We start from the raw sequence: 25758 nt of genomic DNA, 5'->3' as shown, positions 1-25758 counted from the left end.
CAGAGTAGAGCTGTTGTTTCTACTAGGCTCTTATAGCTTTGGGAGTAGGTCATGAAAGATGAGTAAAATATGTATTTGAGCCCAGTAAACCAGTTAGATGTGTTAATTAGCAAAGTTGAGTTCTCTTTAGTTTTCAAGTCTTAAGATACTTTTTCCCCTCAAATGGCTAAAATGCAAAAGATACAGTAGTGGTTTACAGAGGAAATAACCCTACTGTTCTTCCTTGATGGGTGGTATTTTATGGTCTTTTGTCTTTATGGCCTCTGAATATTAAGTTAGGCTTCTGTACAACTTAACTCAGGGTCTTGACACTTTGTCAAAGTCTGTGGTTGGTCTGGGGACAAATTTTTTTTGGATACTACCTCAGGGTAGATCTTGAAACCAATCCTTTAACCTCTCTACTGCTACTACCCTGGCCCAAGTACTCTTAGCTCTCTCTTGGATTATAGCAACAGACTTCTAATGGGTTTCTGTGTTCCTACCCTTACATCTCTATAATCTGTCTTCATGTAGCAGCTATAAGTGATCCTTTTAAACACAAATTGTCATTTTTGCTTGAGCCCCCATCTTTCTCTGAATACAAGTAGCCTATAAGGCTTTTAGTAGCCTGTAAGGCTTTCTTCTCTGATTCTATTCATGCCTTGCCTTCTTTGCACCAGTAGCATTGGCCCTCTTGCTCTTCATAGTGTCCCCACTTCATAGCCTGTGTAACAGCTAAGAATGCTCCCTGCTCTGCTTAGAATGCTCCCTCAAATATCTGTTTGGCTCACAGAAACACCACCAGGTCTTAGATAAAATATCCTTTTTGCAGCAAGACCTTTTCTCATAGCTTTATTTAACACTGGAATCCCCTCTCCCTTTGGCCCTGCTTCCCCAGCTTTGCATTTTTCTCCTTAGCCATGGTATATTTTATTTCTTTAATATCTATTTAATCTGTTTATGCCTACTAAAATATAAGAGTCATCCTGACAAGAATTTTTGTTTTGTTTACTGTTCTTGCTGCACCTATAAAAGTATGTGACAGAGTATGTGTCCAATAAATATTTGAATTAACAAATTTGTGACTAGCCAAATTGCAAGGAAAATATCTAACTCTTCATGAGAATGAATTCATATACTGTTGACAGATTATTCATAGTTGCTATAAGGGGAAGTGTGCTGCTTGAAGTGAAATGAATTTGTTTTAGGAAAAAATTGTTGCAAAGCTTTAGTCTTATGTACAGTATTATGCTTTCATGTTGCCTGTTTGTAGAAACCAAGCTGATGCAAATTTGCATGACTTCCTGTTGAATTTCTGGTAAGAAAAGTAATACAGTAAATGTGTGCTTGCTTCTTCATTCTTCAGACCTTTGCTTTTAGATTTTATTTTCTTAGATCTAGAATTCTTTATTATGCATCTGGGATTATAGTATGCTGTTTTAATTTGGTGAATACTGACTTAATCCATCAAATTAGGGGGTTTACTGCATCATTTAATTTGGAAGTAGAGGCAGTTTCGCAGTGGAAAGCTTGGTGTGAGTCTATTGTGTGTGAGTATATCAACCTTTTTGAAAGGTTGCCCAGTGTAAATTTGGGTTACCTTAACTGGGGCTGCTTTTGTAAAGTTTCCTCACCCCTTTGAATCCTGCTTATTTATTTTATTATTTATTTATTTATTTATTTATTTATTACTTGAGTGAAGGCTTTATGGTACATAAAAGGTAGGTTTTTTATAGTTGCTCTCAGCTTTTTTCACACTGACTTCCGTTGTATTTGGGTGTTTTATGCCCGAGATTGCTCAGATGCTGCTGTTGCCATTAGTTTGTTTTCTTTCAGGGTCAAGGGGGGTACTTTCATATAAAATTTTATTTTTAATTCCTTCTCTGGCAGTTCTTTCCTGGATTCTTTGTTTTGCATGGTTATACCTACAATGGGACCAGCATCCTAAAGTCACCAAGAAAAATCCTCCTACTCCAACATCACATGATCGTCTAATCCTACTACTACTAGTTAACAAAAAATGTCCAAGGCCAGCCACAACAGATCCTAATGAACCATAGAATATCAAATCCCGGACACAGGGGATGTTTTCAACTTCTAAAATTCCTAGAAGTTTAAAGGGCTTTCTCTACTCAGGCTTGCCTGGCTCCTGCTCAGCGGCCATGGGGAACTGAATCCTCCATGTTTATATTTGAATTTAGAAATAATAGTTGCCAAAGCAAGACCTGAGCTTTACCCAACATGTTAGTATCTTTTTTTTTTTTTTAAAAGATTTATTCATTTATGCATACAAGAACTGGGATACAGGCCAGTGGTGCTGGGCGGGGGGGGGGGGGGGTTGCGTGAGAGGACTCACCAGAGTCAAGAGTGGGGAACAGAACAGGTGCGCTGACCGAAACACACTGCTGAAGGGAGCAGCGGGCGAGTCAGGAGAGGTCTACTGAGACATGTGGGTAGCTCCCTGGCCAGGGATCGAACTTGTGCTGCAGTGGCTGCGGATAGCTTCATAGGTTGTGTCTTAACCTCTTGCACCACCAGGGAGGCCCAAGTTAGTGTCTTTAACAAAGAGGGAAACTGTCTTTCTGGAGCTGTGTAGGTACAGGTCTTCGGGGAACAGAAGCACTAACCTTCTTGAGGCTTTTGTAATCCTATGACTAAAGCACAGTTATGAATGTGGTTAAATTAAAATTGTAAATCATTGTAGGGTTCTTTATCACCCTGAAATTTAAAAAAAAATGCATGTATATGGAAAAAAGTTAAAATAGTTGAAAAGATATAGATTTGGATAAAGTAAATCATACTCTTGGGCTCCAGCCCCCTTGAGGCCCAGACGACTGATGTTACCTTTTCTCTTTGTAACTTTCCAGATAGTCCATGGACATGAAGGCATATACAGAACTCACAAATATTTCTACTTAAATCATTTGTTCTGTCTTGTACCGTATAAATGTCTCTTAACCACCTCTCCAACAGTTCATATAGGTCTGTTTTATTGTTCTTAACCTCTTCTTAGTTTTTCATTTTAAGGACCTGCCATGATTAAGTTATGGAAAATGTAATACACATTTTGGTTTTTGCTTCTCATCTAGGTAGATGTTCTCAGTAGAGAAGTCACAGAGGACATTTAGACTCAGACATCTCTCTTTAGTGTTTTCAGTAGTTTCCGTTGTCGTTGACTTAGTGGCAGTACATTATCTCAGTTTGGTAGGCCTCTGATAACTTGCTCTTCTTGTTCTAGTGCCTTCCATTTTTTTTTTCTTTTTCCCCTCCTATCCTTTCTTAATTTAGAAGCATTTTTCTGTTACAGAAAAGCCTTTCTAATCCTTCAATGGCATTGTGTTCTTTGTTAAAGATTAAAATGTTGCCTAGGAAATATAAATGTCTGAAGTTCAATATTTTAAAAGTTAGATTCTATAAAACATAAGAGAATATTTGGAGAGAATATATGGGTACGTATTTGAACTTGCTGTTATAGCTCAGGCAAATCAGCCTCTTCCCTCACCTGGTAAATTAAAACAAAAATCAATTTTTATTTAAGTAGGTAGAGCAGAATTCCTCAGAGACAACTTTAGAAGAAAGTTTTCATGTAAGACATACAGCACTGTATATAAAACTGTAGTTTTTTAGTACTTTTCCCACTGTGGTAGGTTGTTCATAATTTTTAGACTTTTTTTTTTTTTTTAAAGATTTATTTATTTATTTGTACAAGCACTGGGTACAATCAGAAGCGCGGGAGGGTGAGAGAATTCACCAGAGCCAGAGCGGGGAACAAAACAGGCAGAAGGACCGAAGTACACTGCTGAGGTTGGCAGGAGAGGTCTGAGCGCCATGTGGGACCCTCACCGGCAGCCGGGGATCGAACCGGCGCTGCAGAGGCTGCGGGCAGCTTCGCAGCCCAGCGCTCAACTGCTGCGCCACCAGGGGAGGCCCAGTTTTTAGGCTTTTTGCTTTAAATTCTTACGCATGTCACAGAAGTTAACAGTTTATCTGAATTGACAGTTGCAAGAACATTTAACTGTTGAAGTGCAGTTTAACTCTTGGGGGAGAAGGAAGGAACAGAAGCTTGCTTTTTTTATCATGTATCTGTTAACATTGATAGAACATACTGTTTCATTTGGCAAAAATTCCTTTTCTGTGCATCCCAGTATGGTGTTAAGAATCGGAAGTCTAATAATGAATTATCCTTATCTCTGGAAGTGATCCTTACAAAATGAGCTTGGAGGAATAGATGGGACAGAGCTTTTTCTTTTTGCTGAGCAAGCACTGTAGAAGACTTTGTAATACTAAAGCTCTATAACCTTTTAAGCCTGACCATCCATACAATGCAGGCTTGTCAGTACTTTTACTCAGCTGACAAACATTAACTATGATAACATCATTGAACTGAAGAGATTCAAACAGGTTAGAATTTCCTTATGTTTTGCTCTCTGCTATATGCAAACCACTGTTCTTTGAATAGTAGTAATCTTTTCTCCTCTTTTTATAAGGTCACAAAATTGCAGATGAATATCCAAGCAAATATGTGAAGAAAGTTAAACTTATTGTTAGATGAAAAAAATTATGACTTGAAAAATAATGTGGCTATGTCCATAGTCCAGATTTTAGGAAAAATCAAGAGTTTTTATAATTTATTTTCTTACATCATTGTTAATTTTATATAGTGTTTGATTTCTCCCCTCGGGTATAGTCCCCATAGTTCTCCTACTAACTAGCACCCGTGAACCATCACCAGAGTCCCTTGTGCTTTTCCCTTCTGTTTTGACCCCTCTACTTTCCCCTCTCCAGCTGTATGCCTCAGATCTATGGAGACCTGGATTTTTTACTTGATCTGCTACTTGATTAACAGTGTGGTCTTGCTTAAGTCATTTTACTTCTCTGGATGCCCAATTTTTTTTCTTTTTTAAGTCAGTAGTTGAACTCTCAAGTTCTCCTAACATTAAAATTCCTTGACTGTACAAGGAGTTCTCTATGATAGGTATCATGCATGGGTGGCTGTATTTTAAGGCTGCACTTAGAATTATGAGTTAGGAAGACTGGTGGTATGTATTTTTGTTTTTCTTAGTTTGTAGAAGTTTTGTGTTTTTACTGTAGGAGAAACTCATTCTGCTGGGGACTAAAGTTTTTAGAATGCCATTTTGGAATTCTTATGTATCCTTCATATTTTAGGAATGTTTTAGTTTTGTGCTTGTGTCCATGGTAATATAATCACAAGTACGTAACTTGAAAAGGGTTGTAAGAATATCATAAAAAGACTTGAAGGTATAGTAAGCTTGAAACTTTGTAGGGCTAGATTCTTTCTTATCTATATATTTCAGTGTTGAAATTGGTTCTGTAGTCATCTTTCATGTCTTTCTATCTGGTCACAGTCATCTTTTTTGAGACTTCTAAATAAACTATATTGATGACTTAGGGCAGAGGCAAATGAGTTTAGACCTTGTCCCTATTTCCAAAGGAATTTATGATTATGTTGACACTTTGAGCCAGTTTGTAAAGATAACTGTGTTTCAAAACAGCAGATTTATAATATTAAAAATTCTGCCACTTCTTTTTCTTAATTGGGATTAATATTTGGACAGGAGAATGCAGTTTCTATCTGAACTTCACATGCTTTTGTACTCTTCAGGCAGTAATACGAGAAGTAGTAAAATGAACTAGAAATAAGAGGATGGGATTTGAATATTAGTTGAGTCATCAGGCATTGTGGCATGTTAAGAAAAACATGGGACTAACAGAAGACTTGACTTTGAATTTGGACTCAATTAACTCATTTACTTTTGACAAATCGCTTGACTTTCTGATCCTTTTCATCATTCCTCACAGACAGGAACAACTACTCAGAGTTATGAGGAATAGAAGATAATTTTGCAGACATACTTTGTGGTCCAACATATTTTGGATAGAAAGAACTTAAATTTTCAAAGTGAAATTTTGGTACAAATACGGCTTTTATTTTAAGCAAAAAACATATGTGACGGACTTAACCATCAAAGCATAAAAATGAAATTGTTATGAACTTTATGAAAAGAGTTCAAGGAGGGACGGTTTCTATTTATATTTTTTAGGCATTTTAAAGTTGTTTAAAATGAATGTAGAAAGTCAATAATTTAAAAATTATTAGCACAGAAACTTTGTTGAACCCTGTTTTGAAATAAGACATATTTAACTTTTAAGTCTCTGGTCTAGGAATATGCTTTTGTCCTAGTCTTGGCAGTAATTTAGAATTGGTGGCATTTCAGATGTTTTTGGACTTGTAAAGAATGTTTCCAACTTTGGGTATTGTGTTTAAGTATGTTGTTAACCCCAGTTCATTTTACTTATGCTTTATTTTCCTCCAGGTTTTTCGTTGGAATATACGTTGCACATTTATGGCGATTCTGAGCGTGAGGGCAGACTTCTGCCAGGCTCAGCACAGCGTCTTTGCTGACAAGTGAGCTTGGGGATTCTATGTGCCATAATTAACATTGCCTTGAAGACTCTGGACACCGAGACTGGCCTCAGAAATAGTTGGCTTTTTTTTTTTTAATTGCAAGCATATTTCTTTTAATGACTCCAATAAAATTAAGCATCAAGTAAACATAAGTGGAAAGCGACCTACACTTTTAACTTGTCTCACTAGTGCCTAAATGTAGTAAAGGCTGCTTAAGTTTTGTATGTAGTTGGATTTTTTTGGAGTCCGAAGGTATCCATCTGCAGCCATTGAGGCCCCAAGTTGAATTTGGATTCAAGTGGATTCTAAGTACTTCTGCTTATCTTGAAGAGAGAAGCTTCTTAAGGAATAAACAAGTTGAATAGAGAAAACACTGATCGATAATAGGCATTTTAGTGGTCTTTTTAATGTTTTCTGCTGTGAAACATTTCAAGATTTATTGATTTTTTTTTTTTCATTTTCCCATCACACTCACACACGCACGCTCACACTTTTTACCATAATGAACCGTCCAGCCCCTGTGGAGATCTCCTATGAGAACATGCGTTTTCTGATAACTCACAACCCTACCAATGCTACCCTCAACAAGTTCACAGAGGTAAGATTGTATCATAATCTACTTTTTGGATTGATTCTTAGGTAATATCCTATTAACAATTAATACCATTATAAAGAAATCTCTCATCACAAAGCCATTTATTTCTGTGTTTGAAGTCTGGATGTTCATTCTACCAGTCTGTTTGAACTGGGTTGAAATAGTTACAACAGCTTTTTAAAGAATATTTATGGAATTTGGGGAGGTCTTGTGGATTATGTCATACTTTGTTTTTATACTACATATCAGTCCTTTTGTCTTTTTTTTTTTTTTAAAGATTTATTTATTTATTTATACAAGCACTGGGTACAGTCAGAAGTGCAGGAGGGTGAGAGAATTCACCAGAGCCAGAGTGGGGAACAGAACAGGCAGAGAGATGAAATACACTGCTGAGGGGAGCAGCGGGCGCGGCAGAAGAGGTCTGCGTGCCATGTGGGACCCTCGCCGGCAGCCGGGGATCGAACCGGTGCTGCAGAGGCTGCGGGCAGCTTCGCAGCCCAGCGCTCAACTGCTGCACCACCAGGGGAGGCCCCTTTTGTCATATTTCAATAATAAAAATGATTCACATTTAGTGCCGAGCATTACAATAAGCAATTTTACGCATTATGCCATTTACTCCTTACAGTAACCCTATGAAATATAGGTACCATCATTATCTCCTTACAGATGAGGAAAAAATGGGGTTCAGAACTATTTAGTGATTTGCCTAAAGGTACCCTCGCAGTACATGGTAGAATTGTCTCTCTGAAATACCTAACCATTTTTGGTGAAAAGGTATTTACAACTACTTCACAATAGTAGTCATCATCATATATAAGGGTCCAGAAACTTAAGAAGAGCATTTTTATGTCAGAGTTATCTTTTTTTTTTGGGGGGGGGGTAATAGAGAAACTATATTCGACAAACATTGGAATGTGAGCTTTTAAATCATTCCTAGGTTGTTCAGTCTCAATGTAATTTCATTTTATTTTAATTTTAATTTTTATATGCATACAAGAGCTGGGGTGTAGGCCAGAGGTGTGGGGGTTGAGCGGATTCAACAGAGACAGAGTGGGGAACAGAACTGGCGGGTCTACGAAAATACACTCCTGAGGGGAGCAGTGGGCGAGACAGATGTCTGCTGCACCATGTGGGTTAGCTGCCTGGCCAGGGATCGAACTCATGCCACGGTGGCTAGCGATAGCTTGATAGTGCTGAGACTTTAACCGCCCCACCACCAGGGAGGCCCCCTTAGTATTATTTTAATTTTTAAAAAAGATTATTTATGCATACAAGAACTGCGGTATAGGCCAGAGGTACGGCGGGTGAGAAGATTCACCAGAGACAGAGTGGGGAACATAATAGGCAGATGGACTGAAATACACGGCTGAGGGGAGCAGCAAGCGAGACAGGAGGTCTGCAGTGCCATATGGGGCAACTCCCTGGCAGGCTGGGGGTTGAACTTGTGCTGTAAAGGGTGCAGATAGCTTCACAGTGCTGTGCTTAACCCCTTGAGCCGCAAGGGAGGCCCCAGTATTATTTTAATAGCTGTGATAGTATTCTATTGTTTAGATGTCCCACACTTTCTTCAACCATTCTTCTGGTTTTGCACCATTAATGTTTCCAGCTTTTCACCATTTCAAACAGCGATGCTGAACTTGTTGGGACTTAAATCTTTGTGTATATCTTTACTTATCTTGTTATCAGATTCCCAGAAGAAAATGGGGTGAGTGTGAGGAAGGGGAGGAAAAATGTTCCCAGAATTTCTAGGTTAAAGAATGTACTTTTAAAGTTCTTGTGTTTATGCTACCAAATTGCTCTCTAGAAAGGTGAATTATTGATGCCTCCACTGAAAAGTTTGAGAACATCTATATATAAGTTGCCACAGTTCTCCAGTTGTGAATAATTTTGATCTTTGTCTAGGAATAACGTCTCATTGTTTCAGTTTATGATAGTGTATTTTAAAAGCTTTGGGTGCAGATTATAGAAGCAACTTTCCTTATATTTTTCTTTAAAGGAACTTAAGAAGTATGGAGTGACAACATTGGTTCGAGTTTGTGATGCTACATATGATAAAGCTCCAGTAGAAAAAGAAGGAATCCACGTTCTAGTGAGTGTGTAGTGTTTTAATTTTCACCAGACAAGTTGTATCTTTCAAACAGATATTTGTGAGCTTATAATAGGAAAAACAGTATTCATAGCAATCTTGAAAATTTTCTTTAGATTTTGTCCATTGTGCCTTTAAAATCTATATGCAGGCTATTTTCAACAATTAGGAAGCAAAATTTAGTGTACATTTATTTCAGGAAAATGGAAAATTGCATTTTGTTTTCTTTAGGAAAATTAATGCAGTATTTAATTTTTGTTTCTAGGCTGCTGGTTTGACTTTAAAAGTAATTTCCATCAGACATTCTTAAGTCACATGGAAATACTCTACTTTGTGAGAAAATATTAGTTACTTAATATTTTTTTGAAAATTTGTGGAGAGTAGAAAGGTGGGAAGAGAGGATAGGAAGGAAAAGGGAGACTGGGCATCTTGGCCCAGAGTAACCATCACAGTTTCAGACACTGTTTGGTAGAGATCTAAGCAGCTTTTGTGTGATCAGATGTCTTTCATAGTCCAGTTTGAACATTATGTGATTGGAGTTAATTTAAGTTGAATTCCTACTTAGCTCCTAAATACTCTGTTTCATTATTGGAAACAAGAGCCTCCAATTAGGTAAAAATTTATACATTTTTTCCTAAATAATTGTCTAAGCTGCAAGAGTCTGTAGTGAAATGACTTTGTAGTTATAGATGTCTTATAGATCTCTTTTTCTTTTTAAACCTCTTATAGTTTTCTTTACTCAAACATTTCATATATACCAGTTAATCTAGAAAAAGTCTTTAAAAGAGTCTTCATTAGATCATTTGATTTAATTGTGGGAAGACAGTATAGGAAGAGAACTGTAGTTGAGTAGGAAGAAAGTAATAATATAAAAGATATAAGAATAAAAGAATATATTTCTGTTTCTTACTAAGAGGTAGTTTTGTTACTGGATTTGTCAGTAGTTTGGAAGACCGTTCATGAAAAGAAATATGCTTGTTGTTAAGGAAGCTGTTTCATATCTGCTCCATAAAATTTCCTCACTTCCACTTTGGTGAAGACAAAAGCTAAATAACCAAACCCCCCCTTTTTTTTTTTAAAGATTTATTTATTTATTTATTTATTTATTTATTTATTTATTTATTTATTTATTTATTTATTTATTTATTTATTTATACAAGCACTGGGTACAGTCAGAAGCATGGGAGGGTGAGAGAATTCACCAGAGCCAGAGCGGGGAGCAGAACAGGCAGAGTGACGAAGTACACTGCTGAGGGGAGCAGCGGGCGGCAGGAGAGGTCTGCTGCGCGCCATGTGGGACCCTCGTTCGGCAGCCGGGGATCGAACCGGTGCTGCAGAGGCTGCGGGCAGCTTCGCAGCCCAGCGCTCAACCGCTGCGCCACCGGGGAGGCCCCAAACCCCATTTTTTAAAAATATATTTTAATAGTATAGCAAGCAAGGTATAGTAATTTGCTTGTTTCCCCATTTCTATATGACTTTAAAGGTCCCTTGGGTGAAAGTCCCTTGGGGATAAGTATAAACATGTAAAATACAGCTCTATGTTAAAAAAAAATTTTTTTTAACTTCTGAAAATAGGGTGAATACAAATTCCTTTTTCTTGTATTGTATAGTTAGTTGATAGATGAGAAATCAGTGTGTTTTGACAGATGGCAGAGTGAGAAAGTGAACTGTGAGTGACTGGAGTCTCTCTGAATCAGTAATGTTGGTAAACCTTTACAACATAGAAATGAAAGAAAGAACTTGAACTATTTTGTAGAAGATAATAGTAGGTCTAGGATTTATTCTAGGACTTTAAATCTAGGCTTTTGTTTTGTTTTGTCTTAAATAGTTTGTGATCAGATAAAATTAGGGTCTTAAACTGAAAAAAAAATTAGAATTAAGCTTGGAATTTCTTTCCTTTTCCCAGACAGATTTTAAGATTTTTTTTTTTTTTTAAGATTGTTTATTTATTTATACAAGCACTGAGTACAGTCAGAAGCATGGGAGGGTGAGAGAATTCACCAGAGCCAGAGCAGAGAGCGGAACAGGCACACTGACGAAGTACACTGCTGAGGGGAGCAGCGGGTGGCAGGAGAGGTCTGCGCGCCATGTGGGACCCTTGTCTGGAGGCCGGGGATCGAACCGGCGCTGCAGAGGCTGCGGGCAGCTTCACAACCCAGTGCTCAACCGCTGTGCCACCGGGGAGGCCCTTAAGATGGGTTGTTAATTTACTTTTTGCTAGTTGATGAGCATTTGAAATATTTCATCAGAGGCTATCTCCCCAAATAAGACCTTTCAGTTCTTTGATGAGTGCTTGTGGCAAATCTGAGGCACAGTGGACAACACTAATGGTTTCAGCTATGTCAGTTTGAAGTTCATATGCTTTTAAACTATTACTTGAATGGTTTTTTGATAGAAACTGTTCTGTATTGCATTAGTCTGTAGTTGGGAAGACAGTTCATGCAAAGAAAAGATTAAGTGAAGCATGTTTCTTATTATTCCTTAATTAGTTGCATTTTAGGGATTATTAGAGGAAGTAAACTCTTGACTAAAGTACTTAGGATTAAAGTTTTACTGTTATTTACGGTTAGACTCTGTAGTGACATAATAACCTGGTAGCCCTTTAATTACGTGGTATAGTTGACTAATCACATAATGTACTGTCATGGCTAATGGGCTACATGAAGTGTCTACTGCTGCCAATAATGACTGCAGAATTAATTTAATGCTTTTTCACTTTTCTCCTTTTCTCTAGTATGTTTTTGCATTTCAGAGACATCAGTTGGTATATTTCTTTGTCAGAGTGGACTTTTAAAAATTACTTATAGGTATCTCTTTGTTTTAGCATTAATTACGTTTTCTCTGTTACATCTTATTACTATATTCAGACAAAATATTTGAAGAACATCCACTGACTTAACACTCTGATAAGAGATTTCCATAAGGTAAAATCAGACACTTATGACACTGTATTTCATTGAGAAGGCTAAGTCATCTAGGGTCATTTTTCAGCAGTGTTCAGAATTGTGTTAATTAGAGTAAGTATATATAGTTAGATTAGTTCATTTAGACCTACTCTATGTAATATGCAGCTGTTCTGCATTAGGATATTAATCTTGGGGAAAAAAGCAATTTAATGTAAAAGATCTTTTTTTCCCCAGGATTGGCCATTTGATGATGGAGCACCACCTCCTAACCAGATAGTAGATGATTGGTTAAACCTATTAAAAACCAAATTTCGGGAAGAACCTGGTTGCTGTGTTGCAGTGCATTGTGTTGCAGGATTAGGAAGGTAAGATTTTACCCTTTTACCTGTGAATTCATTATCATGCCTGAGTGAGCCAATAGAGAATTTCACTTTGATAGAAACTTGCATTTATTATACTAAATTTTTTATTATTATTATTATTATTATTAAGATTTATTTATGCATAAAAGAGCTGAGGTACAGGCCAGAGGTGTGTGTGGGGTGGGTGAGAACATTCACCAGAGACAGAGTGGGGAACAGAACAGGCAGATTGACCGAAGCACACCGCTGAGGGGAGCAACGGGTGAGTCAATAGCGGTCTGCTGCACCATGTGGGTTGCTCCATGGCCAGCCCAGGGATTGAACTTGTGCTGCAGAGGCTGCGAACAGCTTCATAGGTTGCATCTTAACCCCTTGCGCCACCAGGGAGGCCTTATACTAAATTTTAAACGATATGAAAGGAAAGGAAGTAAGAGCAAAAACGGCTATAATGATTTCTTACAACAGTTTTTTTAATTTTTTAAAATGATTTTTTAAAAAGATTTATTTATGCATACAAGAACTGGGGTACAGGCCAGCGGTGTGGGAGACGAGCGGATTCACCAGAGACAGAATGGGGAACAGACGAGACAGATAGACCGAAGTACACTGCTGAGGGGAGCAGCGGGCGAGTCAGGAAATGTCTGAGTGCCATGTGGGTAGTTCTCTGGCCAGCGATTGAACTTGCACTGCAGAGGCTGCAAACAGCTTCACAGCGCTGTGCTTAACCCCTTGCGCCACCAGGGAGGCCCTCTTACAACAGTTTTTTGTGTTTCATTGGTTGTCTGAATCTGGTTCAGAAATTGTTTTAAGATTGATTTATATAATTGTCTTTGAGTTAGAATGCAACCTTAATTCAGTATGTTTTCTGTTTCTCCACATTTTAATTTAAAGTTATCAAAAGCTCAAACCTTTGAAATGGGCAGCAAAATTAAAGTAACTTTTAGATTTTTTAACATTCTATACATTGTTAATTTTGGATGAGCTGAAGGAAGTTAGTATCAGGAGAGCAGATGGCTGAACTTTAAACTCCTGAAAGGAGATGTATGGAGAATGAAAATTGACTTTGATTTGAAGACTTTTCTTTCAGCATTGCTTGGAATGGTGTTGCAACCCTCTCATTAAAAGCAAATTTAAATGCCAATTTATGATGTGCACTAGAACTGAAAACATTAGTGCAGACTGCTGTTGCCTCAAGGTGGTGGTGACTCAGGATGTTACATCTGCTCAGCTCTTTGGTTGCTTCTTCCCTCTGCCCCTCCAGTTTAGTAGTTTTTTCTTCAGGGTCAGAAGTTTCAGTCAGTTCCTAACTTGAAGGGTAAAGATAGTGTTCTAACTTGACTTGGGGTAATTTTATAACTAATAACTACTCTTGTTTAGCTAGTCCAGAGTTGGTGCCCTGTAGATTTGTTAGATTACAAAAATGTATATTCTAACCTCTGACAGTCTTTTTTTTTTTTTTTTTTTTTTTTTAAAGAGGCACGTATTTTATTTATTTATTTATTTATTTATTTGTTTTGTTTGTTTGTTTATACATGCACTGGGTACAGTCAGAAGTGTGGGAGGGTGAGAGAATTCACCAGAGCCAGAGCGGGGAGCAGAACAGGCAGACTGACTGAAATACACTGCTGAGGGGAGCAGCGGGCGGCAGGAGAGGTCTGCGCGCCATGTGGGACCCTCCTCCGGTGGGCGGGGAGCAGCCGGGGATCGAACTGGCGCCGCAGAGGCCGCAGGGAGCTTCGCAACCCAGCGCTCAACCGCTGCGCCACCGGGAAGGCCCTAACCTCTGACAGTCTTAACTCAGGAAAAGAACTTTGTTGAAGAAGTCCAGAACCTTTTAAATAGTTGATGAGAATGATATTAAAATTGATTTGTAGCAAAAATTACTGAGATATTCTTCCTAGATAATACATTTGAACATTTTATTTCACTGTGATAAATTGTTTTTGATGTGAAAATTTCATATATTGTGATGTTTTAAAGAGTAGAGTTCTCTTAAAGATTTAGGATTTTGTGCTGTGCTGAAAATAGGTATTATAGAAGCTGTAATGCTACAGGTATTTTTAAGACAATGGAAAGTAGCAGATAGTATGTAGGAAAAAGGAAAAAATTCAAGATGTATTATCCTGGATTAAAAAAAAATGCTTTAATTCTGAAAACCTGTGGATATTTACAGATGCGTTTCTCTCTGCAGGGCACCTGTGCTGGTTGCACTTGCTTTGATTGAATGTGGAATGAAGTACGAAGATGCAGTTCAGTTCATAAGACAGTGAGTATGAAGTTTTAATGATTGGAAATACATATTAAGCAAGATCATGCAAAAGAAAGGAATTATGGGAAGTATCCATTTGTAGAACAGAGTAGTAGTAGTTTGCTATATTTGGCTTACAATATTGTTTGACTAAAGAGATCAGAAAGACCAAGGGATAAAGATACAGTAATAATGGTAACTCCAAAATTGATTTTCTAATGTATGTGGCAAATTTAGATATTGCAGAATATATCCAGTATATTACTTGAATATCTAGGAATCTTTAAAGTAATTATGTAGGTAGTAGAGTCTCAGAGTCTCTTTTAATGGATGTCCAAATGCAAATCTCTGATCAAGAGGTATGGAAGAATTTAGAGGAGCCAGACACTTAAATGACCTGTTTAGGGACAAAATCAGAATGGTAGTGTCCAGGAAAAATGTTGGCAACAGTCTGGAATAATGTGTACTGTTATTTTGTTGTCCAGAATTCTTTGGCAATTACTGTCTCACCTTTTCCCTTTCAACCTTTCCTTTAAAAAAAGGGGGGGAAAAGATGATTTATGATGGAGGGCATGAAAAGTATGGTAGCAGCTCTAGAAAGGTAACATTTCACAGAAGCCCATCTGTGCCTGCTTCATCTAAATACTTGCTCATTCATCCTAAATACTCTCTACCTTAATCTGAAGAAGATAGTAAACTAATTGGGAAGAGTATGGTCAGATATCCCTGGACAAACTGAACTTTATTACATGATTAATATCTAATGAGAATCAGTTAAGAAAATTCGTGTATTCCTTTTAGGAAGGCACAGAAAGTTCATGTTTCAACTCATCCCTTTCAGTAAGAAGTGATGTCATCAGGGAACTATGCTAGTTTTCAACTGTGTGAGTTAGAAAAGCCTGAGACCATAAATAATGCATTTCAGTGATTCTGGCAACTCTCTTTTTACATGATAAAGTTTACCGTTCTTATATTTTCAGAAAAAGAAGGGGAGCGTTCAATTCCAAACAGCTGCTTTACCTGGAGAAATATCGACCTAAGATGCGATTACGCTTCAGAGATACCAATGGGCATTGCTGTGTTCAGTAGAAAGAAATGTAATCGAAGGCTGACTTGATTGTGGCATTTAGAGGGAACTCTTGGTACCTGGAAATGTGAATCTGGAATCTTAACTGTGTCATCAAAGTAGTGATGGATTCAGTACTCCTCAACCACTCTCCTAATGATTGGAAAAAAGCAAACAAAAAAGAAAATCCCTCTATAACAATGAATAAAATGTTTAAGAAAAAAAAGAAAGAAAAAAAGGGATTAATTCAGTGAAGGGTGATTTTGCTCCTAGTGTTAGATTTTGAATTTCAAGATTGAATTATTTCAGAATCTCCTGTCTTTTTTAACTGTTTCAAAATAGGTCTTTAAGGAAAACCAGCAGAACATTAGCCTGTGCAAAACCATCTGTTTGGGGAGCACACTCTTCCATTATGCTTGGCACATAGATCTCCCTGTTGTGAGACTTCTTTCCTTACCTTGTTTTGGGGGGGAGGGGGTGGGTTGTATATTTTTCTCCTCTACTTTTCTTTTACCATCCCTCTTTTTTCCCCTTCATACAAGTTGTAGGTGGAATAGGAGAAGCCCTTGTTGCTATAGATGTGTGTGCAGTTTGGCAGCCTTAAGCCCACCTGGGCACTTTTAGGAAAAAAAAAAAAGAAAAAAGAAAAAGAAAAAAAAAAAAGAGCAGTGGCATATATATATTATATGATCCAGGTTGGTTTTAGTCTTTATTGATAGGGTATTCATGTTAGTTTCTTTTCTTGAAAACCCTGTTCAACATTAGGCAAAGTAGCCAAGACCTGTGTTTTGGTAAATTAGTGGGAAAGTGGCATTTTAAGAGGAGTCTCTCTTCTCAATGAACTTAGCTGAGAGTCGAGTTCTTCTCTTTTCTAACCAATGAAGTTTAGTGGGTATCCCAGAAACTTTTTTTTTAAACTTTTGTTTTCTGAAGGGGGATTACACCAGGCCATCATTAAAGGTATGTCCAGGCAGAGAGCACATGCTCTACATCTTAAAGAATTGTGGGCTGTAGCATTACTCTGATTTTTATCCAGTGATGTCAGAGAATGCTGTTAAATTTTTTTATTTTAGAACTTGCTTATATTCTGAATTCTTCAAGAATGGTAAAAGGAGTAGCAGAAAGACACAATATTTTGGACCTGAGAAATGCCTGTGATGGGTATTTTCTAAACTGCCCCCTTACCTGTACAGTTCAGTTTAACCACTGATTGCCTTGTTATTTTCTTAATAGTTTCTTTATAAGATTTAAAAAAAAAAATCGCTGGTTCAAAACCAACAATGCCTAGTGAGTATGTGTCCACAGGCCATAACAGGATAGAAGAGAGAGCAACCCAGTGAGTAGCAAAGGGACTGCTTTACTAGTGAAGTGGTGTATTATCGCTCTCGCATATTCTTTGCTGGGTTCAATGTGCTGATTTAGAAAAGCTGTTCTGGTCTTTTGCAGAAGGCAGCTGTGATTGGGCTGCATTGACAAAACAGGTGAAGGACACCATCAGGGACTCTAGCACTCTGTCTAAATATTATATACTTAATAGTGGTCTGCTTCTAAGGATTTGAATAAAGGCTTAGGGTCATCTTATCCTGCTGGAATTTGCTGTGCAGAGCCATAGACTTCCCATTTTGTTTAAATGAGCTAGGCCAGTAGGAATGGACCAGGACCTTGTCTCACACTCATGATACCTCAGACATTGGCTGGCTATGTGAACTGCCTATTTCCTATGCTGGAGTTGTTTTGAATTTTAACTCAGTGAAATTCTGTACATTCTCTCTTTCCCCTATCCCGGAAAAGAAAACAAAATAATGCTTTTTGAAATTGCTTCTAGGATTTTAAAGTGAAAAATGATGGTACTATCCAAAATTCTTTATTTCAGAACATGACTATAGGTTCCTTTAACATAGGCTCAAGATCATAATGCATAACCTCTAAGCTCAGACTGACTCCCAAGAATTTTGATCAATACCACAACAACCTTATTTCCTCTTGACGTGCTCTGATTTTTGTTGCTTGGGGGGAGAGAAAGAGAGGAAGGAGGAGAGAGAAGTGTGTATGTGTGTGCACGTGTGTGCATGCATGCCCATGCCATGTCCACCAGTATCAGTGCCTGCCTGAGTTAGGAAAATTACATTCCTGGTTCTGTATGAGGAAAAGGGTGTATAAAGCAACATGAAACATTAGGCCTTCAGTTTGTTTCAAATTACAGACTAATGTTAATTATTTTCAGAACTGGATTTTTCCCCTTAAAATTAAAGTTTTTTTTTTCTTTTGGATTTAATGAAGTATTGCTAACTGAAGCCAGTTTGACATGGTGAGACAGATGTCAGACTGATAAAAGGTGTGCAGCCTGATTTAAAACCAAACCCTGAACCCTTTTAAAGAACAATAAAACATATTTTACATGCTCTTTGTGCATTTGTTCTTCACTCCCAGGTTGAGTTTCATTTGTCTTCTTAGAAAACTTGGTATTCTCAAGGCCTATTTTGGGTCCTGCTAATTACTGCAAGGAGGTGAAATAATTAGAGGTTGGGAAGTTCAAAGATTTCGTGCCATCCAGGTAGGTGATCATAAGGGCAACCTTAACTGTAGTTGGGTTACATCTGGTACATTTTCTGATAATGTTGTTGGACATACAGCACTGTAGGAATTCAACATTTTGCCTCATTTCAAAGGATTTATTTATACTATAGGTTTTGGTGAAGCATTGTAACTTGAACTCTTAACAAGGAAGGAGGAATTTTATGGGAGGAGTTGGGTGGGAAATTTCTCTTAAACTGTGGGTTAAGCAACTGCCTCCATCCATTCAGATAACAAATCTATATACTAAGGTAGTAAGGTAAGACATGAATCCCAATTTAGAGGTACTCTGTCTAGAATGCCTGGATGTATAGATACAGAAACAGTGAGTGGCTTGTCTTACCTGTCTTTACCACCTCTGCTTCATTTCCCACCTTAGATTCTATTCTGTGGGCCTCTCTCTCACTCACTCTTGGCTACGTAGTAAATTGTTTTGACCTTGTCTTCATTATCCTTGACTGACTAAACTCCATTTTTAATTAAATTCAGTGTGTTACTTTCTCTGCATTTACACACTTAGGCAGCTGAATATGTTAACGCAATCTGTGTTTAAAGTCATGTCCTTAAGTAGGCCTTAGTATCTTCAGACAGTTCTACATCTGATTTATACTTTCATTTTCCTTGAAAACTCTTTAACACCTTTCCTATCCTCACTCTAAGCTTATAACTTTTTTTTTTAAAAACTTAGAAAATAGAAACAAGGACATTTCCACAGCCTCCTGCCATTACATACTTACCTACTTGTGTATGCACAATTGTATTCTCTTACCTCCAGTTACTGTTGGTAGATTGTCCTTACCGTACTTAAGGCAAGCTCTTCCACCGGTGTTCTAGATTCTATCCCTTACCTATTCAAAAGGTCCAGGTTTAACTGTTCTTCCTACTGTCCATTAGCTTTTTTTCCTTTCTAGAGCACTCCCATCAGGTTACAAATAGGCTGCTCTTCCATCTTAAAAGTTGACCCCATACACTTTCTCTGTTCTTTATAGTAAAACTCCAAAGAATTATCTATCTCACTTTCTCCAGTGAGGATTTTGACTCCTCAAACTGAGAGTGTCAGAACTCCCATGGCGGTATAGTCCATGGGCTATACTCAGTCCAAAACTCCCTGCCCCTCCCTCTGGCATGTGTGGCATGTCAACATACGACACATGTTCATTCCTCTTTGAAATGTTCATTTACTGTGTAGGCAGAATAATGCCCACTCCTATAAAATGTTTACGTTCTAAACCCCTATAACCTGTGAATATGTATTTTTTAACGACATTTATTTATGCATACAAGAACTGGGGTGTAAGCCAGAGAGATGTGGGATGAGAAGATTCACTTAGAGAATGGGGAGCAGAACGGACAGATCGACTGAAATACACTGCTGAGGGGAGCAGCAGGCGAGACAGGAGAGGCCTGCTGCCCCACGTGGGTTACTCCCTGCAGTGGCTGGCAATAGCTTGATAGCGCTTTCAACCCTGCATCACCAGGGAGTTCCCAACCTGTGAATATTTTGCCCTATACAGCAAAAGGGACTTTGTGGCTGTAATTACAGATCTTGAGATGGGGAGATTTTTCTGGGTTCTCTGGATGGGCCTGATGTGGCTTCCTGCATGGGTCCTTAAAAACAGAACCTTTCTTTGAGTCGGAGATGTAGCCAGGAGAACGTTTGGAGAGATGGGGTGTTGCTGGTTTGGAAGATAGAGGAAGGGAGCCTCTAGAACCGGGAAAAGTCAAGGAAACTTATCTCCAGAAAGGAACTCTCTCTGCCAACACCTTGTTTTTAGTTTTATATGGGCTTCTACAGAACTGTAAGGTAATGTTACATTGAGCCACTGTTTGTGTTAATTTGTTACAGCAGCAATAGAAAGCAAATACAGACTTTTGGTGTCATCAGACTAGGGATTGAACTAGATACTCCCTCCTCACACCTCCTCTCCATGCCAAAGACCACAGTTGATGTGGATCAGAGGTAGACAGTTGACCCAAAGCTAATCAGTTGCCAGAGATTCTTAGTTTCAGCTGAGGGACATTCTGTGAGGAGCCAGTTGAGTCAGTGCGCATGTTGGTTATTTTTATTTATTTTTTTAAAGATTTATTTATACAAGAACCGGGGTACAGGCCAGATGCGTGGGAGGGTGAGAGGATTCACCAGAGACAGAGGGGGTAACAAAACAGGCAGATCGACCTGAAGTACACTGCTGAGGGGAGCAGCGGGCCAGACAGGAGAGGTCTGCCTCACCATGTGGGCTTTGAACCGGTGCTGCAGAGGCTGCAGCAGCTTCACAGTACATTGCTCAACCGCCTGTGCCACCAGGGAGGCCCGCGCATGTTGGTTATTAACATGTCCCTTTCTGTGCTGAATACTGAAAGTAAAGTAGGTAAGGGCTTTGTGTGCATTGCAAATAAATGGGATGAACAAAGGACAGAGGGAGGGGCATGGAGTAGAAGCCTAGGGAAGCAAAATGGAGAGACAAGGAAATAGCTTGTCTTCAGCCATATTTCAAGTTCCACTTTCCCATGCGGTCCAGCCATATGCCTGCCCCTGGAGTTCTTTTATTGGTTTCTGCCCCTTCTATGTCCCTTGCTTGGAAATAGTTTTGAGTCCATTTGAAGGCATTATACAAAGTAACATGTTAAGTGCTGTGACAGAAGTACCTAGAGGAAGAGTGATTTGTTCAGTAAGTAATACTCTTGCCACATGCTACATACTAGTGGAGGCACGAAGAATATAATGGCAAGCACAACTGCCCTCACAGGGCTTAAGTTCTAGTGGAGAAGCCTAAAAATAAACAGCTACAGCCATAAGTAGTGCATTTATCAAAACTGATTTTGCTGAAGCCAAGAAGAAAATAGAGCTAGTAAGGGCTAGTAACTGGGATTATGGATGGAGTTAGATGGAATGCTCAGGGAAGGTCTGAGGAAGGGGAAAAAGGGCCTACTATGCACATGAAGGCTATGGAAGCACATTCTAAGCAGTTTGTATAACAGTATGTGAACTTAAACTCAGTATTTTCAGAAACAGCAGTGTGGGTGGTGTGGCTAAAACATACCAAGGAGGGAAGGTAAATGTGGGCAAGATACATTTTAAGAGACCAAATTAGGTAGATTTGGTGAGGCTAGAAAGGCTGGGGTCACATTGCAGACAGCATCATGTATTATTATTGCGTGAAATTTGGAAGTTTGCCTCCTTGTTTCTCAGTCTGAAGGAAACATCAGCCCCAACTACATGGCTGCTTCAAAATATCCATGTTCAGGCACCACCCGCGGCTATTCTGAATCCGAGTCTAGAGTTGGGAACCCCCCAATTCAATGGGAAATGCGATGGGGAGTCTCTGCAGGTTGGTAAACAGCGATTACAGTCACATCTGTGTTCAAAATGGTTATCAAGATGTTACCTGTTAGGTAAACCCAGTTGTTGATTTTTACTATGCACGCAGTAAACAATAGCTGAATGAGTGAGAAAAAATTGGAGAGAGTGGAAGCTGAGAGACCACTTATGGATGGTGGGCTGATGATGGCTTGCAGTAGGCCAGAAGTACTGGGGCCTCAATTTGGGGGTGGAACTGAGGGGGTGGAAGAGGAACAGAGGGGAAGACTATGCTTTCTTTCAGCCACCGGAGCTGAAGTGCTCTATATCTGTATTTACATTTCAAGGGATTAATTTATATCCACTAGAATATCTGGCGATGGGAAAGGTTTGTAAAACCACCCCCACCTCTGATTCTTTTCTGTAGATGAGATATGCAAATGAAAACAATTAGAATATCTCATGCTTGCAATCTCGCCAACCACTCTGGAAGAACTCACTGGCAAGTGCGACAGCAATGTAGTACCTTTTCCTCCTTTGCTATTTTGGGGTTGGGGCAGTGAGAAGATGGAGGAACCAGGGGATGACACTAGCCAAGATCTGCCGAGTATGGTTGTACTCAGATTTTGCATGCATTATCTCTTTTAATCTTCAGAGGCTTTCACTAATCGCTGATCCCACTGTAAAGAGGAAGAAACTGAAAAGTAAAATAATAAAGAGGTGGGTGGGCCAGTATTTTTTTTTTTAATTTTTTAAATTTTTTTTTTTTTCAGAGAACAACAATCATGGGGTTTATTTAATAAACCAGGGAAAAACAAAAAGTCACTGAGGCCAAAAATGGCCTTTTACCTCACCCGAAGCAGTGTCCAGTGTTTTTTTTTTTTTTAATTAATAAATTTTATTTTTATATTCCCCATACAATTGCAATCCCCCCATTCTGACCCCAATCCCTCCCCTCCCGCCCCCCATCCCCCAAAAAGTGTCTCTGGTTCATAGTTTTTGTTGATTTTGATTTTCACTTTCTTATAGTTATTCATTTTCCTGGTCCCTTATTTAAGTTTTCTAGATCCCTGCTATGAGTGAGACCATCCGGTATTTTTCTTTTTCTTTTTGGCTTATTTCACTGAGCATGATCCCTTCCAGCGTCATCCATGTTGCTGCAAATTGCATGTGTTTATCTTTTTTGAATGCTGAGTAATATTCCATGGTATATATGTACCACATCTTCTTGATCCAGTCATCTATTTTTGGGCATTTGGGCTGTTTCCAAAGCTTAGCTATTGTAAACAGTGCTGCTATAAACATAGGGGTGCAGGTGTTCTTTGGAATTGATGTTTCTGTGTTCTTTGGGTAAATACCTAGGAGTGGAATTGCTGGGTCCTGTGGAAGCTCTATGTTTAGTAGGTCCAGAAATCTCCACACAGCTCTCCATAGTGGTTGGACCAGTTTGCACTCCCACCAGCAGTGCAGGAGAGTTCCTTTTTCTCCACACCCTCGCCAACATTTGTTGTTGCTATTTTTTTTAATATGTGCCATTCTCACTGGTGTGAGATGGTATCTCATGGTAGTTTTGATTTGCATTTCCCTGATTGCAAGTGATGTTGAACATTTTTTCATATGCCTGTTGGCCATTCGCATTTCCTCTTCAGAGAAGTTTCTTTTTAGTTCCTCTGTCCATTTTTTGACTGGATTATTTTCTTTGTTGTTGTTGAGTCTCATCAGCTCTTTGCAGATTTTTGTGATCAGTCCTTTATCATTAGTGTTGTGTGCAAAAATGTTCTCCCAGTTGGTGGGGTTTCTCTTTGTTTTTGTTATTGTCTCTTTTGCTGTGCAGAAGCTCTTTAATTTGATGTAGTCCCAGCTGTTGATCTTTGCCTTCACTATCACTGCTTTGGGTGATGTGTCTGTAAAGATGTCTTTGATATGCAAATCACGTAGTGTTTCGCCTATATTTCCTTCTATGTATTTTATGGTTTCAGGTCTTATGTCTAGTTCTTTAATCCATTTTGAGTTGATTTTTGTATATGGTGTGAGGTAGTGGTCAAGCTTCATTCTTTTGCATGTAGCGACCCAGTTTTCCCAGCACCATTTATTGAACAAACTTTCTTTGCTCCAATGCATAGTCTTTGCTCCTTTGTCAAAGATTAGTTGACCATAAATCTGTGGGCCAGTATTTGAATCCAGACCTGTCTGATTCTAGAATTGGTACTTAACTGCTTGATTGGGAAGTCAATTGGGAAGATGTTTATGTTCAAGATGTAGCGTGGATTTTTGCACTCAAGTCCCTGTGAAGCTACATCTTTATGTTAAGTGTGTGTGTGTGTATGTAAAAGCGTGTGTGGTACAATGTGTGCATGTACAGTGATTCTTGTCTTGTCAGTGGATTTAACTTAGGCCAACTGTGTGTAATGGGCCCTGCCAGTAACAAACCAGGATATCTGAGCAGAGTATTTTATAGTTTATAATTGGCTTCCTATTGCTGTTGGCTGGTTCTCCTGCACATTGAGTATTACTCCAGGATTAGTATTTGATTTAAGAAATTTTCAAATTGATTTTATTTTCAGTGCATTAATGCATGGCCTAAATTCCTGCAGAACTATTAGATAACCAGCCTGGACATGCTTTAGCAATCGTAACCGGATCTGAGCTGCCAGCACTACAGCTTTTATTTAGCATAGATAAATCATTTTTCTGAAACACTTTTCTACCTAAGCCCTGTGCCTTATTTTTTCGGGTACCTCAAGCCTCTTGAAATTGGAATATATTCTCCAAATCATGCTAAAACACACAATTGGGAATTTATGAACACAAGTTGATTTAATCTCTATCTTCCTATTGGAACAGAGCATATAAATATTCAAGGAATGGTGTGGAAATCAGCCTAATTTTCCAAGGGTGCACAATTGTAATGCCTGTTAAAATCAGAAACTATGAAATGTGACCCCAGTAGTGAAATGCTATAAATGTTGCTGAGTACTTGGAAAACGGGAGGATGTTTTGCAATTCCATGAGGATTAGCATAGATAAATGTTTTCATAAAATTTTTTTCAGCTATAGAAGTGCCGAATAGATCACAGCTACATGAAAATACCAATTAATCATCCTCTAATGCTTTTATGCAAATGATTTTATTTGACTTTCATTTAGAATTGCCATTAACACCTGGAACCCTAAGATTGATAACAGGTAAAATTTTAATGAACACATAAATTAAAGATCTGAATCATGTTTAGATTAATTTATAGCACCTTTATTCATTACTGCAAGCTCTCTTGAAATCTAAAAATCACAGAATGAGACAGAAAGTAAGAAAGAGGAGACAGCCTTTGGACTTATCAATTTTTTTAATGATGAAAAAGGATGACTTGGAAGAGCTGAATTCTGCAAGTGCTTTTTCTGTCCTTTGCAGTAATTTGCCCAGGTGATTGGCTTCTGTGTACTACATGAGACTTTAATTTTTACAAGTCATGAGACAATACTGGCCTTTTTAAAAAAAAAAAAAAAAGATTTATTTATTTATGCATACAAGAGCTGAGGTACAGGCAAGAGGTGTGGGAGGTGAGAGGATTCACCAGAGACAGAGTGGGGAATAGAACAGGCAAATTGACTGAAATACACTGCTGAGGGGAGCAGTGGGCGAGACAGGAGAGGTCTGCTGCATCATGTGGATTGCTCCCTGGTCGGAGGATCAAACTCGTGCTGCAGAAGCAGCAGACAGCTTCATAGGTTGTGTCTTAACCCCTTGCGCCACCAGGAAGGCCCCGTCCTTTTTTCTTTTTAATGAAGATTTTCCTTCTATGCATCCTCCTTGCTTTAAAAAGTATGTATGTATGTATGTATATGTGTGTGTGTGTGTGTATATATATATATATATATATATATATATATATATATATATATTCACACATTTATCCCCCCCAACCCGCCCCAGCAGAATGAAAGTAAACATAGGCTCTCCTGGTAGAGGTTTTGGGAAATACAGAGTAAGTGAAGAAAAAAAACCCTCATTGAGCTGACAATCAGGAACAACTGATGTAATGTTATAATGTATTTTTTTCACCTCTCCTCCTCACCCCAGTGAATAATTATAATTGTGTAATTATGTAGCTTGCCCTTTTGCTTACAATTTATTTGGAAGTTTACTATGTATTAGACACTGTGCTTAGTGCTTTTAATGTTATTTTTGAATGGGAGGTGATACCTCCATTTTACAGATT

The 25758-nt window shown here is 38.5% G+C and overlaps 1 protein-coding gene and 1 pseudogene across 5 annotated transcripts; one reads left to right on the top strand and one right to left on the bottom strand.

Annotated features, from left to right (window-relative positions):
• Nucleotides 1-1777: 1777 nt before the first annotated feature.
• Nucleotides 1778-2143, bottom strand: LOC311176600 (cytochrome c oxidase assembly protein COX20, mitochondrial-like; annotated as a pseudogene). Its single transcript has one exon. The product of its transcript is annotated as a cytochrome c oxidase assembly protein COX20, mitochondrial-like (transcript).
• Nucleotides 2144-6908: 4765 nt separating this feature from the next.
• PTP4A2 (protein tyrosine phosphatase 4A2) lies at nt 6909-16164 on the top strand (the record flags this gene model as incomplete). Of its 4 annotated transcripts, none has more annotated exons than XM_084241537.1 (5): nt 6909-7004; nt 8998-9090; nt 12267-12358; nt 14547-14621; nt 15584-16164. In XM_084241537.1, 5 exons carry the CDS (start codon nt 6909-6911, stop codon nt 15690-15692), a joined length of 465 nt encoding a protein of 154 aa, XP_084097663.1. In that variant the 3' UTR covers nt 15693-16164. The 4 variants fall into 4 exon arrangements, with proteins under 4 accessions (XP_084097663.1, XP_084097662.1, XP_084097665.1 ...); XM_084241536.1 differs by having other exon boundaries at nt 12228-12358; XM_084241539.1 differs by lacking the exon at nt 8998-9090 and having other exon boundaries at nt 12228-12358.
• Nucleotides 16165-25758: the final 9594 nt, after the last annotated feature.

This window comes from Talpa europaea, assembly GCF_964194135.1.
Source record: "Talpa europaea genome assembly, chromosome: 9".
In the NCBI taxonomy this organism is placed as follows: Eukaryota; Metazoa; Chordata; class Mammalia; order Eulipotyphla; family Talpidae; genus Talpa; species Talpa europaea.
The sequence above is the reverse complement of the archived record's forward strand: the minus strand, read 5'-3'. Positions and strand labels throughout refer to the sequence as shown.